The 14,512-nt window shown below is 32.7% G+C and overlaps 2 protein-coding genes across 2 annotated transcripts; both read right to left on the minus strand.

The window, feature by feature from the left end:
* Positions 1-939: 939 nt before the first annotated feature.
* LOC113780134 (disease resistance protein RPM1-like) lies at positions 940-4,013 on the minus strand. Its single transcript, XM_027325948.1, has one exon. The coding sequence runs from the start codon at positions 4,011-4,013 to the stop codon at positions 1,209-1,211; it is 2,805 nt and encodes a 934-aa protein (XP_027181749.1). The 3' UTR covers positions 940-1,208.
* A 1,503-nt stretch (positions 4,014-5,516) lies between these two features.
* LOC113780135 (disease resistance protein RPM1-like) lies at positions 5,517-7,691 on the minus strand. The gene is made up of 2 exons (XM_027325949.1): positions 6,476-7,691; positions 5,517-5,620 (listed from the first exon to the last, which is right to left on the minus strand). The coding sequence occupies exons 1-2, from the start codon at positions 7,689-7,691 to the stop codon at positions 5,517-5,519; spliced, it is 1,320 nt and encodes a 439-aa protein (XP_027181750.1).
* Positions 7,692-14,512: the final 6,821 nt, after the last annotated feature.

Raw genomic sequence — 14,512 nt, forward strand, 5'->3', positions numbered from 1 at the left:
AGTCAAATTTTCCATTTACATAATTCGGAATTTGGGTTGGCATCTACGCTGCATTTGATGGAATGCTACTTTAACTTTTTTTTATTCTGCCCTACGAAAGCCTGCAACTGATGAATTCAAGGCTGAATGTGAGCTCAATGCCTAACCTCCCACTAGGATTGGCCAAGTCAACTAGTGAAAATATATAATATAACAATATATATACATGTATTATATCAAAATATAATATGATACTAAAACTTTTTGTCAAGATATGTATTTGTTTTATATTGGAGTATCTTTCTTGGTTAGATACTTAGAGGAATTGCAATATCAAGGGGAAAAAAAGGAATGATATTATGGAAAGATATCTGCGCATGTTAAAGCAATTGCTTCTAAATTAGGTAGGGGATTGTAAAGCCGAAGATCTTTTATTCCAGGATATCTGATGAAAGTGACTTAGAGATATATAGGATGATACAGTAACATCAATTATTATCATAGAATTTGGACTTAACAAGCGACTAGAGACCCATGTTGATCATTGAAGCAATTTGAAAATCTCAGCATTCTCCACGCTCTTTCTGGACTTTAACATCCTTAATAATCTATTATTAGGGAAAATTATAAATATATTTCCTCACATTTCCTAAAAATATTTTATTTTTCCGTTTAGTCCATCAAGTATAAATTCGGGTTCCTAATCCAAAAAATGACGCTAGGACACTATTTCGAAATAAAAGAAGGCCACAAGGAAAAAAAGGGATTTAGTAATAAATCAAAAAAGGAAAATCACCACAAATCCTATAGAAGTTTGGGAAATAATGCATATACCCTTTATGAATTAGCGAGGTTTCCCTACTCCTAATGAAAAATTATCCATATCAATTTATTCTTCATATTAATTATAGAAGAGGGAAAATTGAACCTGCAATTGTTGTAACAGACAATCCCATAATGTTTAGATGCTACTTGTCTCTGTATTTTTTTGATAAACGAAAACATTCTTAACCAAGAATCAGGATAATTGTACAAATCAAATCATCATACACGTAGAAACACATGTATATCTAACCATCTAAGGAACTAATTGTTCTTGAATAGCATTCCAAAGTCATGATTTTATTACATGGACGATAAGTAGGAAAAAGTAAGAAGGCCGCAACTAGATCTTTTGAAAATCTAATTGACAACAAACACCATAACTCAAATGTTGTGACGGCAAGAGATTATCCTTTACCTATCTTCTCCGAGAGGATCTCCGTTTTCCAATCACCATTTATCCAGTGTCCAGTGCAAACTTGAGGGATATGAGAAATTGTTTGATAATCTTCACTTTGTTTATCCAAATTTTGCACTTTGTGGATTAGCTCATCACACATGTCAAACAATTGAAGAAATTTAAGCTCGGTCAAGTTTTGGAGGCCCAAAGGCAAGCCCGTCATAAGTTTGCTTCCAACAATAGCAAACTCTTGGAGACCGGGCATCGATGCCTCTTCCACTCTTACCCATTTTAGTCTTTGAAATTGCACAAGGTCTAATCTCTGGAGTTTTTGGAATCTTCCAGCCTTAAAACACAATGTCTCCCCTTCATAAGCACGAAGGAGAAAAAGATGTACCAGGTTGGGCAAATGTCCAAGGCAGCCTATTGCATTCTCATCTTCACTCAACTCACTATTCAGCAAGACTAAAGTGCCCAAGTATTGAAGTGATATCACCCATTCTGGTACTCTCTCTAAATGCCCATTCAACCACAACCTTGTAAGAAATCCAAGTCTTGGAGAGACGGAATGTTGGAGATCAAGGGTCTCCTCTTCTTTAATGGAGCAGATGTGTAACTCTCGAAGGTTGGTCAGCCTTGACAGGGAGTAGAGCAACTCTTTTCCATCTTCTCTTCTCAGCTTTGTGATGGATAATTCTCGCAACTGAATGAGCTTCCCAATCTCCCTTACTATTTTACCACTGTCTGCTTCTATATTATGCAGCCTCTCCAAGGAAGTAAGCTTTCCAATTCCATCCGGAGATTTAAAGCCCCAAAGTGCAAAGTTATTTGAATAATCACCTATTCCGTATAGGTTGAGGGAACGGAGTTTTCTTAGCTTCAAAATTTCCACGGGCAACTCCATTATAGTGGTTTCGGCCAGAATTAAAAATTCTAGGTTTTGAAGCTGCCCAATAGATTTTGGAATGATTTTAACTCTAGTGCCACTTAGATCCAGATACTGGAGATGAAATAGTTTGAAAACTTCCTTCGGGATGTTGTCCAATTCAGCTCCCGTCAAATTTAAAACCTTTAGGAACTTGGGACCACCACATAAAAACTTGGACAAAAATGAAGTTGTGAGAGAATCTTCATTCCCGAATGTTTCCACGGACCGAAGACACTTTAAGCTGCTGAAGCCTTGTGGAGGATTACCAGTGAAGTTATGGATTGCCAGGTGTCGAACTTTGTCAGGCCATCTTGTGCAATATCCAGTGATTATGGCTGTGAAGCACTGCTCTTTAGATTTTGAAACAATGATTTCACGCAGAAAATCATGAAGACCACAATTCACCAATTTGCCATCATCCCATGTTTCTTTAACTTGGATTAAGCTTCTGTTGACGAGTTCTTTTAGATATCTCATAGCTATATCAGTGGCTATCATTCCTTCTTCTTCTTCTATAAATCCTAGTGCTATCCATTTACCAAGTATCTCGTCGACATCAATTGGATGATCTTCAGGATAGATACTTAGATACAATAAACAGTTTTTAAGATGGTGAGGCAAATCACTATAGCTAAGTAAGAGTATCTTTCTAATTCTATCAAGCTTACCGCTACCATCTACCTCACTGCCAAAGCCACGAAAAATCATCTCCCATTCATCTATCTTGTCCTTGTCCTTCAAAGCCAAAACACCACCCATTGTTACAATTCCAAGTGGTAGGCCCTCACATTTTTTTAGTATTTTTCTACAAACTTCTTCCAGATTTGAAGGGCAACCATTACTTTGAAATGTTCTATTGCAAAAAAGAGTCCAAGAATCTTCATAAGAGAGAGGACTCATCTTATGGATAAAGTCACGGAATGTTAAACAGGATGCAGAAGCTACATCGGTAATTCGTGTTGTCAATACAACACGACTAGCGATGTTGTAGTCAGGCAACACGTATTTGATAGCTTCCCAGGCATCTATAGTCCACAGATCATCAAGGACAAGGATGTACCTTCTTTCTTTGAGGAAGTCCTTGACAAATTCGCTGAGCCTAATACCATCCATGGAATCCACTTGTGGAGGGACCGGTTGTCTAATTTCATCATACAATTGTTGAATCAAGTTCTTGATGATGACTTTGAATTGAAAATTTTGAGAAACAGTTATCCAAGCATGGCTCTGAAATTGTTTCTTCACTGCAGCATCATCGTAGACCTTTTTCACCAGGGTGGTTTTACCGAGTCCCCCCATTCCCACCACTGAAACTAGTTTCAAGTGGGAATGGTCATCAAGGATTTTGGAGATGAGCTCTTTTTTGGGCTGATCGATGCCAACAAGCTTAGCTTCTTCAATTAGGAGTGCTTGGTCACGAATATCACAATCTGCGCTTGCCACGTGCGAAGAGCTGGAGCCTATTTCTTGAGTACCATACAGAGACTGGTACCTCTGATGCCTTGCAGAAATCTCTACAACTCTGGCCTTGATATCTTTTATCTCCAAAGAAATCCGATGGCGGGCTTTCAGATTTTTAATCGAGTTGTAGATCTTGCCAACACGGCCAAAGAATCCATCTGCATCACCAAGAGCAAAGCGGAAGGCAAAATCATCGAGAACGTCCTCTGTATCATAAGCAACTTCTCGAACCTGCTTGACCCATTCTTGGAGTTGAGAGTCATTGTCCTCCTTTGCTTCAGCTTGTCGGAGGAAAGCTTTCATGCTGCCGAGTTCATCTTTGATGAACTGAACATCCGGTCGAAGTCCTCCCAAAAGGCTGCTCTCTTGGGAAAGTAAGGTGGAGAGCTGATTAATTAAAAAGCCAACAACACTCTCAGCCATATTCCTTAGATAAATTTCACAGGAGTCGGTTTTCCTACCAAAATAATCACAAGAAAAAGTATGCTGTTTTCTCTTCTGCAAAGGGAAGGGTTAACTAGCTGGTTGGAAATATCATGTTCAGGAAAGTCGTCCTTTCCTTTCTGTGACTTGTGGGGCTTGAATTTAAGTTGTCCGTAGAATATCGAGTGGCTAGAGTATAGATAGACATGTAGAATTCAACAAATCAAACTTTCTTTTGCGTTACTGGGCTCCATGGATGGAAAGTGGCAGCTGAATGCCTGGAATCTGGAGGACTTGACTTACCCGGTCTTTGTTCCTTTATTATATCCCGGTCCCGAACTGCTCTTTCTTCCGTTGTTCCTTGCTTGCCAGCCCCAGTTGATTTTAACATGAAAGTTAAAATCAATCAAAATTTGGAAAAAAAGGAAAAGACCGAATATGTAGACTTTCTTTTGGCCTTGAAGGGAGTATAATCTAGACTTTCTGTATCCAATGCATAGTCAGTAAATACTTGTATTATATCCATTTAACACATGTTCGTACGTTTCATTCCAAAAATTTTTCATATTTCATATATTTAAGAAATATTCAAAGAATACTTATACTTTTCAATTAACCATATATAACACATAACAAACTTTTAATGTATTATACTTCAATTTTTTCAAAAAATTATAAGATTTGAGTAAGATAATGACATACTTTTTGAATTATATATAAAATAATAGCGACATATATCATAGCAACTATAGATTTATACATATTTAAGTGATAAAATGATAAAATTTTAATAAATTTAACGTCTCATACATAAAAATAAGTTTAAAATTGGTATAAATGTAGTATAGTTTTCAAAAAATTTACCCTTTTTTTTAGTTACGTAACATTCAAATATGTTCATACTATTCATGTACGAATTTATATGCGTAATTTTTTCAAACACATATTTTCATGTCAAACTTTACCCATATTTTTTCAAAAAAATTCCATATAATATGCATATATATAATATCTCGTATTATACCCGTCACGTTATTAGCATATGTATAAAAGGGTGAATGCCATGCCTCAAGAGTGTGTAGTGTTGGTGATGTGGGCAAACATGATTGGTTGGAGAGTGTTCGTCCAACTTCATCTTCTCTTCTCCAATTTCCTTGCGTTGTATTCTGGTTCGGTTCCCATTTTGGTTTCTTATAACAGAGGACTATAAGGCCTGGTTTACAGTGACACATAGGCCTATAATAATATATAATAAATATATAAGATTGATGATATGAAGAAGAGAGTTCTGAGAGTAATGGTTATGCCACATGGTAGCAGGTGTGATATGTCTTCTTGAATGACAACGGTTAGGTGGTCATGGAAACTGAAATGACAATTTTACCCTGAGTATTATGCTAGTATTGCAGATTCTGCATTAGAGGCCCTCTTGCTTTGACCGGCCTGTTTGTGTAAAATTGCCTTTCTAGACGCTGTGAAATGCTGACAAAGAATGGCTTTCTGCTATTTCTTCTCTTTTTCCTTTTCGTTGCTGCTGAGACTGCTGAAAAAAATCTCGTACATCCTTCGTCCTCTCAGTGTCAGTTGCCCGTTGGTTTTTGGGAGCCCTGCATTATGATTAGTGTTGTTTGTTTTAGTTTTGCTTGTTGTTCTCTTTCGTAAACGATTAACTAGACTTCTTCCTGTTTAGAAGCTTGCTTGCATCTCTGCAACTTTCGGCTAACAGCTGGTAGGCATGGTTTACTGCATGCTCTGAATTTTTCGTTGTTCTCTTTCGTTTGCTTTGTTCTAAATTCATGGTTTATCTCTTTTTTTGCCTTGCTCCTTCTTTTTACTACGAATCTATTCCTTTTTGGAATCTTTTTCTTTTCCTTACTTAGAAGATCCTCTGCTGTACATGACTTTTGAAATATCTTGTTCTTCTATAGCTTTTGTTCTCTTCGGATTCTCCTGTTAGCTTCTCCTTTTTTCAGTACAGGTTAGTGTTGGATCCTTAATTTAACATTGGACTTATATGTGAATAATTATGTATTGCAAACTGTCAATTAAGGTTAAACTCAATTAAAGTGATCAAATATAGTTTGGATTTAATGTATCTAATAGGAAGTGGACCTTTAATGTGTAGAGACTTAAGGGCTACTATTTCTATGATGGACTAAAATAGGGTTCCAAAAGGTAACAGGAATGTTACCTATAAATAAGGTTATAGTCCCCAAGTCACACGTATCATTCTAGTTGTCGTATTTCCTAATACCACAAAATAGTTCTTCCTTGATATCCCATCGTCAGGAAAGATACCAAAGAGAAACTAAAGGGCTCTCTCAAAGGATCGGTAAATAGGTGTTGAGAAACAATTGGATGATCTTCAGGATAGATGCTTAGATATATTAGGCAATTTTTGAGATGGTGAGGCAAATCATTGTAGCTAAGTAAGAGTATCCTTCTAATTCTATCAATCTCACCGGTACCATCTACCTCGCCGTCAAAGCCACGAAGAATCATCTCCCATTCATCTATCCTGTCCTTGTCCTTCAGAGCCAAAACACCACTAATTACAACAATTGCAAGCGGTAGGCCCTCACATTTTTTTAGTATTCTTCTAGAAACCTCTTCTAGATTTGAAGGGCAACCATTACTCTGAAATGTTCTATTGCAAAAAAGAGTCCAAGAATCATCATAAAAGAGAGGCTTCATGATATGGATAAAGTCATGGGATGCTAAACAAGATGCAGAAGCTACATCGGTAATTCGTGTTGTTAATACAACACGACTAGCGATGTTGCAGTCCGGCAATATGTATTTGATAGCTTCCCAGGCATCTGGACTCCACACATCATCAAGGACAAGGATGTACCTTCTTCCTTTGAGGAAGTCTCTGACAAATTCACTCAGTCTAACACGATTCATGGATTCCACTTGCGGAGGCACCGGCTGTTTGATTTCCTCGCACAATTGTTGAATCAAGTCCTTGATGATGACATTGAACTGAAAATTTTGAGAAACGGTTATCCAGGCATGGCTCTGAAATTGTTTCTTCACAACAGCATCGTCGTAGACCTTTTTCACCAGGGTGGTCTTACCGAGTCCCCCCATTCCCACCACTGAAACTACTTTCAAGTGGGAATCGTCATCAAGGACTTCAGAAATGAGTTCTTTTTTCGTCTGATCGATGCCAACAAGTTTAGCTTCTTCAATTAGGAGTGCCTGATCACGAATATCATAATCTGCATTTGCCACATTGGAAGAGCTGGAGTCTCTTTCTTGAGTACTATACAGAGGCTGGTACCTCTGATGCCTTGCAGAAATCTCTACAACTCTGGCCTTGATATCTTTTATCTCCAAAGAAATCTGATGGCGGGCTTTTAGATTCTTTATTGAGCTGTAGATCTTTCCTACTCGGCCACAGAATCCATCCGCATGTCCACGAGCAAAGCGGAAGGCAAAATCATCAAGAACATCCTCTGTATCATATGCAACTTCTCGAACCTGCTTGACCGATTCTTGGAGTTGAGAATCATTGTCCTCCTTTGCTTCAGCTTGTCTGAGGAAAGCCTTCATGCTTCCGAGTTCATCTTTGATAAACTGAACATCTGGTTGAAGGCCCCCCAAAAGTTTGGTCTCTTGGGAAAGTAAGGTGGAGAGCTGGTTAATTAGAAAGCCAACAACACTCTCAGCCATATTGCTGAAAAAAATTTCTGAAGTGCTAGTTTTCTTATCAAGAAAATTTTGAGAATTTTTGCAAAATTCGGAAAATGTGCTGTTTTTCTTTTTTCTTTTGTAGTACAGAGGTTGTGAAAGATTAGCTACTCAAGAATGATATGATTTCAAAAGAATAGCCACTCAAGAATGATATGAATTTAGGAAAATATGTTTTTATTTCCTTTCCCAGTATACAGGTTGAGTTTTATTTGGCACTTTGGTAGTATGCCCAGAATGACCAAAACTTATTGTAGAGAAAAAGTGAAAGATTAGTCTACTTGAAAAGAAAAAGAATAGAGAGCATAACCTAAGAAATAGGCAAAGGATAGGTATTCTCTTGGTCTAAGAAAGGCATAGAGAAAATTTAATTTTTTTTTAATTTAGATACTTTAAGTAGGAAAGGAAGGTATTTGTCTTATAGAATCTAATAATCTTGAGATAATATTCAATTCCCTTCTCTTATTTTCTTAACTTGCTCTAAAAAGAAACATCTATCCATAATTCTAAGTAAAACCACTAGATAGAAAAAGAACATGATCTTGAAGTAGAGGCATTAGTCAATGGCGTCCTCCCTTTCCCCCTTTTCCCTTGCAAGAGTTGAAGGAAAAAATGTACTTTTTTTTTTGTGCTATAAAGGATGTGTTTCACATAATCTATCCGATTCAAGAATCATATCAATTTCAAAGAGGATTGTCTTTAAATTGGCATAATACTTGCAAAGTAACATAATGGTAGTGAAATCATGAAAGGTTGAGAATAATATAAGCAATGGCTCAAGCATATAGAATACATATTCATTTATGCTACGAAGGCAAAGATAAAATTTTGACTCTTTAAGTTGGAAGATATACAATATGACGATATTCTTGAGAAATGTTCAATTCCCCATTTATGTTGTTCCTTTTCCTTTTCCTTTTTCTTTTTTTTCCTGGTGCATAGAATATGCGTTTTTCATGACCTTAGCCAATTCAAAAATGATATGAATTTCAAAGAATATTGTTCTTGGAATTTACACTTTGTTGCAAAATAACATAAATTCATCGTGGTGAAAAAGTGAAACGTTAGTCTACCTTGAAGGGAAAAGCATATTGAGCATGGCCTAAGAAATGTGCCAAGCATAGAGGAATTGATACTGACCTATGATAGAAGGCACAGATAAAATTTTGATTTGTTTTGTTGGAAAGGAATCTTTAAATTCTAAGGTTTTTGTCATCATACTGCATATCAAATGCAATGGAAATTGGAAACTAAACAATTGACGATACGTTTGACTAAACCTTTTATAGGTTGTTGCAATAGCCTTCTCTGAATTCTACAGTAAAACCATTTCTTTTTTCTGTTTCTTCTTGCATCTCTGTCCCCCCCCCCCCCCCCAAAAAAAAGTCAATTGTCTTAATAAGAGGGCAATTATGTTTTAATTAGTTCATAAAACGTTTGCTGGTTACGGACCTCGATTGCAACTTTCTGTGTGGATGAAGAACGACCCTTCTAGACTACAAATCGAGGAAGATCAAAGATGCAAGAAAGGCATAATTGGCGAAAATTGAGTGAACTTTGAGTAAAGTGACTGGAATTTGGCTATGCTAGAGAGGAATAAGTTTTAAATAAGCTTGACTAGAATTTTGTATCTGATGCTTTGCGATTCTTCTATTGATGTTTTATCAAGGAACCTTAATGTTTTGTCTAAAATTTTTTTTTTCTTCCTGAGAGCGTATTATTTCCAATGTACTACAATCTTATGAATGCTTACTAAACCTGTTCAATGACTGAAGGCACATAAACCTCTCCTCAAGGTTGAGACTTCAATTCTTTTTATTCTTGCAGTAGAGCATTATGGCTATCAGGGCATAAGATGGGACAATCGCTTATATATTCGAGTGTAAAATTTTTCATATGCGAATGTACAATCCAAAAAATTGTTTCAGAAAGTCTTTTTCTTCTACTGTGAGAAGTATTATTATTACTGATTATTATTTACAATAAAATCTCTATAAATAACAACCTTGGAATGATACAAATTCTATTGATTTAAAGAGGTATTAATTAATTGATAAATTAATAATTTATTAATCTGTCTAGTGTACTCACATTTCAATAAAAAAACACTCATTTAATCAATTATCTAATGAATTATCTGAATGAAAAATGATACAAGTTCAAAGGTATCAAGTTTAGAAGAAATTATTGCCAGTATCACTCAAAATTCTACTAATGATGAAACTGAGGATGACATACTACCTTTGGAGCTTGTTATGCGGAAGAAAGCACTCAAAGCACTCAAAGCATCAATAACTTGCGAGAAATAGCAAAGCCTTTACACAATTCAATATAGGCAAGCGGTAAATGTCAGTTCTTTCGTTATCCATCGATTAGTATACTAGAAAAGGTCACAACTTTAATTCTTAACCTGACCAAATGAAAAATACAAATAAAGAAATTCAAGGGGTGATTTCGAGACAGCTAATTATAACTGCCTTGCCCTTGTTTCCTTGAAAGTTTAGCTAAGGATAGGATACCCGTCTTGCTCTGGGAAGCCAATAGCGGTGGCAGATTAAAAAACGGGAAGGGATATGATAAAGGGGTGGATTTGTGGTGACGTTGGAGGCGGACGGCGGAGGGGGAGGAGCTGGTGAATGAAAGAAGGGCGGGAAGATGGGCTAATTGATTAGAATATTGGTGTATAAAAGAAAAGTCAGACACTTGCGGGTCTGACAGGGTGGTTGTATAAATCTATGGGTGCCGGGCCGTGTCAGCCCGGTACCTGACACCAAAAATTTTTTTTTTTTTTTATAGTTGACACATGGGTGCCGGGCTGACAAAGTCTGCAAAAGCTGGCTGCCGGGCAGAAATTGTTAAAAAAAAAAATTCGGCAGGCTGAAAAAAAAAGCTGGCTGCCAGTAAATTGTTTAGAAAAAAAAAATGCGAAACAAGGTACTAAACTATAGAGCCTTCTTTTTGTTGGGGAAGAAAGAGGAGGGGTTACAGGGGCACTGTTGGATATACGTAGAGGCGGTAGGGAGTTGGGAATGGAAGCTAAATTGCGGAGGAAAGAAAGCTCCTGTTAAGTGAAAAAAAGCTCAGCAATTTGTTAAGTGAAAAGAAGGCAGCTCCTGTGAAGCAAAAAAGCTGAACCAAAAGAAAAATTTACGTACGATAACTGTTAGCCATTTAGTCCGGGTAATTTAAATATTTGAAATAATACCTATGCTAATAAAATAAATATATAAAATTAATGTAATTAGCATAGCTTAATTTCGAAACTAGTGATATTAGTTTAATGCAATTCATTTTTTTGTTAAGATAGTTGATAATTAGTTTACGTTATGTAGTATACAATTATTTTAATTAGTTTAGTGGATTAATTAGTTTAATTAATTGAATGAATTAATTTTAAGAGGTATGATTAAATGAATTTAGATGTATTTGGCGAGGTTAATTAATTGAATGGATTAATTGAACGAATTTGTGCAATTGAGTTTTGATTAAGATAGCCATTTAGTCGGGGCAATTTAAGTATTTGAAATAATATCCATGCTAATAAAATAAATACATAAAATTAATGTAATTCGCATAGCTTAATTTCGAAACTAGTGATATTAGTTTAATGCGATTCACTTTATTTGTTAAGATAGTTGATAATTAGTTTACGTTTTTTAGTATACAATTATTTTAATTATTTTAGTGGATTAATTAGTTTAATTAATTGAATGAATTAATTTAAAGAGATTTGATTAAATGTATTTAATTAAGGTGCTGGGCTGACCCAGTCCGGCACCTGACATCTTTTTTTTTAAAAAAAAGGCACCTGATATCTTTTTTAAAAATAGGGAATCTGTCAGGTGCCAGGCTGATATCTTTTTTTAAAAAAAGGAACATATCTGTTGTTTTTAAACCTGTCTGATTTTTTTTTTTACACCTATATTCTAATCAATTAGCCACAGAAGAATGCATTTTTGACAATATTCTTCCATCCACGGAATTAAAGTGGAGGTAAGAATTAAACATTGGTTACATTTCTATGGTGGAAAGTTCACTTTTCTGCGCACAATAAGCAGAAGCAATGCAAATGTGGAGATACATAAAGAAGTATATTGGACACTCGAAAAAACGAATTATGCATGGATGAAAATTATTATATATATTAAAATTATAATAAAAGTCCTTTTAAAAATTTATTCATTATTTAATGTTCAATACTTTATTTGGTATATTAAAATAATTAATTAAATATTCTATTATATTATAAGTAACTATATAACGTTAAGTCGATTGAATAATATGTAAACAGTTATTTTTTTTGGAATTTCAATTAGTTGTCTATTAAGTTTTAATTGAAATAAAGATTTTATAATTATTTGAAATTATGCAATAAAAAAATCAATGTAAGATGAACATAAATGTAAACCTAAACCCTAAAAGCCTAAACCCTAAACCCTAAAAGCCTAAACCCTAAACCCTGTTTTTGAAAAACTGTTTTTCACATTCCAAATGCTACAGTAAATGTGTATTTCAAAAACAATTCCAAAAACACCCATATCCAAACATTATATCAAAAACAACTCCAAATATACAAATTTAATATGTATATTTCAATTTGTCTATTTGAATTATTTATATTATATATATATTATATTAATATAAATTGAAATATACAAATTGAAAATTATATATTTATATGTTATATATTATATATTATATAAATATTTATATACATTAATATTATACATAATATAATATACATAATATGTAATATTGTATACATAAATGTATAAATATTTATACATAATATATTATGTACATTATATTATAATATATACATTATTAAAGTACTTTCATTATTATGTACATTATTGTGTATAATAATGTATAATAATGTTATGTATAATATATAATATACATAATATGTAATAATGTATAAATGTATATTATGTATATTATATTATATATATACAATATTATGTATATTATACAAATTGCAAAATTTTATATTATATATTTATATATTATATAAATATTTATATAATGAAATATACAATAAATATTACAAATTGAAATATTATATAAACACCATATTTATTAATATTCAAATATTTATAATTAATATTAATGTATATTATATATATTATATATTTATAAATAATATATTTATATATTTATGTATTCATATTATATATAATTTATTTATTTAATATATATTTTTATATATTTATAATATATTTATATTAAAAAATATATTATAAAATTATAAATAATATATATTATATTATATTATATTATATAGATTATACATTTATATAAATGTACATTTATACATAATATATATATTTATGTATATTTATAATATACATTTACATTATGTATTATATATAATATAATACATTTATAATACATTTATACATTTATATAATATTAATACATTTATACATAATATTAATTTTACATTTATACATAATATTAATACATTTATATATTTATATTAATTATATTAATACATTTACATATTTATATTAATTATATTAATACATTTATATATTTATATTAATTATATTAATACATTTATACTTAATATTAATATATATTTATGATATATTAAGTTATACATTTATATAATATTAATTTATAATTTATATATTTATAATAATATACACTTATACATTTCTAAATATATTTATATTATGTATTATATATAATATAATACATTTATATATTTTTATATAAATATATAAATATATTTATTTATAAATATTTATAAATGTATTATAAATGCATTAATATATATTTATTTAAAAATATAAAATTTATAATTTATAATTTTTACATTTATATAATATTCATTTATAATTTATACATTTATAATAATATACATTTATACATTTATAAATATATTTATATTATGTATTGTGTATAATATAATACATTTATAATATATTGATATATTTTTTTATAAATATATAAATATATTTATTTATAAATATTTATAAATGTTTTATAAATGCATAAATGTATATAAATATAAAATTATATAAATTATAAATTATAAAATACTCAAAAATATGTTTTAAAAATACCTCTAAAAATAATCCAAAAAGCATCTACAGTAAAAGTTTTTCATATAGTTTTTGAAAAACAACCCCAAAAACAACTAATCCAAACGGACTTATATTTCAAAAACGAAATGCTACAGTATTATTTTTAAAAAATAACCCCAAAAACAGCTAATCCAAACGGACCCCTTTACAATAGGCTAGGCTAGTAGGCTGTCAAAGAATCTTTGCCTCGTTAGATTTTACGTCAATTCACATAGTATTAAGTGCTTGCTTGTGGGATGGAATAAAAAACTGGTGGCCATGAGAAAAGCGAAGCCAAGGGACAAGGAGCGCTAGCCAGCTTTTTTTTTTGAAGCCTGCCGGGCACTCTGACTGGCCCGGCAGCCAGCTTTTGCAGTCTTTGTCAGGTGCCGGGCCCGGCACCCGTGTGCCTTTTATAAAAAAAAAAAAAAAATTGTTTGGTGTCAGGTGCCGGGCTGACAGAGCCCGGCACCCATAGATATATACAGAATCCCTGTCAGATCCGCAAGTGTCTGAATTTTTTTTTTTACACCTATATTCTAATCAATTAGCCGGGAAGATGAAGGTGGTGGCGTTGGAAATTGTGGAGAAAGTTCTGATTAGGAACTGTTATGATCGGTTGCTGGCTATTTCCAACGTTTTAATTTTGGATAATTTCAGAAACCTTCCTTGAGATTTTTAACAATTTCACTCGGCTCCCCTACAGTTTTAATAATTACAGAGACCTCCCTT

The sequence above is a fragment of the Coffea eugenioides genome, chromosome 8, assembly GCF_003713205.1.
Source record: "Coffea eugenioides isolate CCC68of chromosome 8, Ceug_1.0, whole genome shotgun sequence".
Lineage (NCBI taxonomy): Eukaryota > Viridiplantae > Streptophyta > Magnoliopsida > Gentianales > Rubiaceae > Coffea > Coffea eugenioides.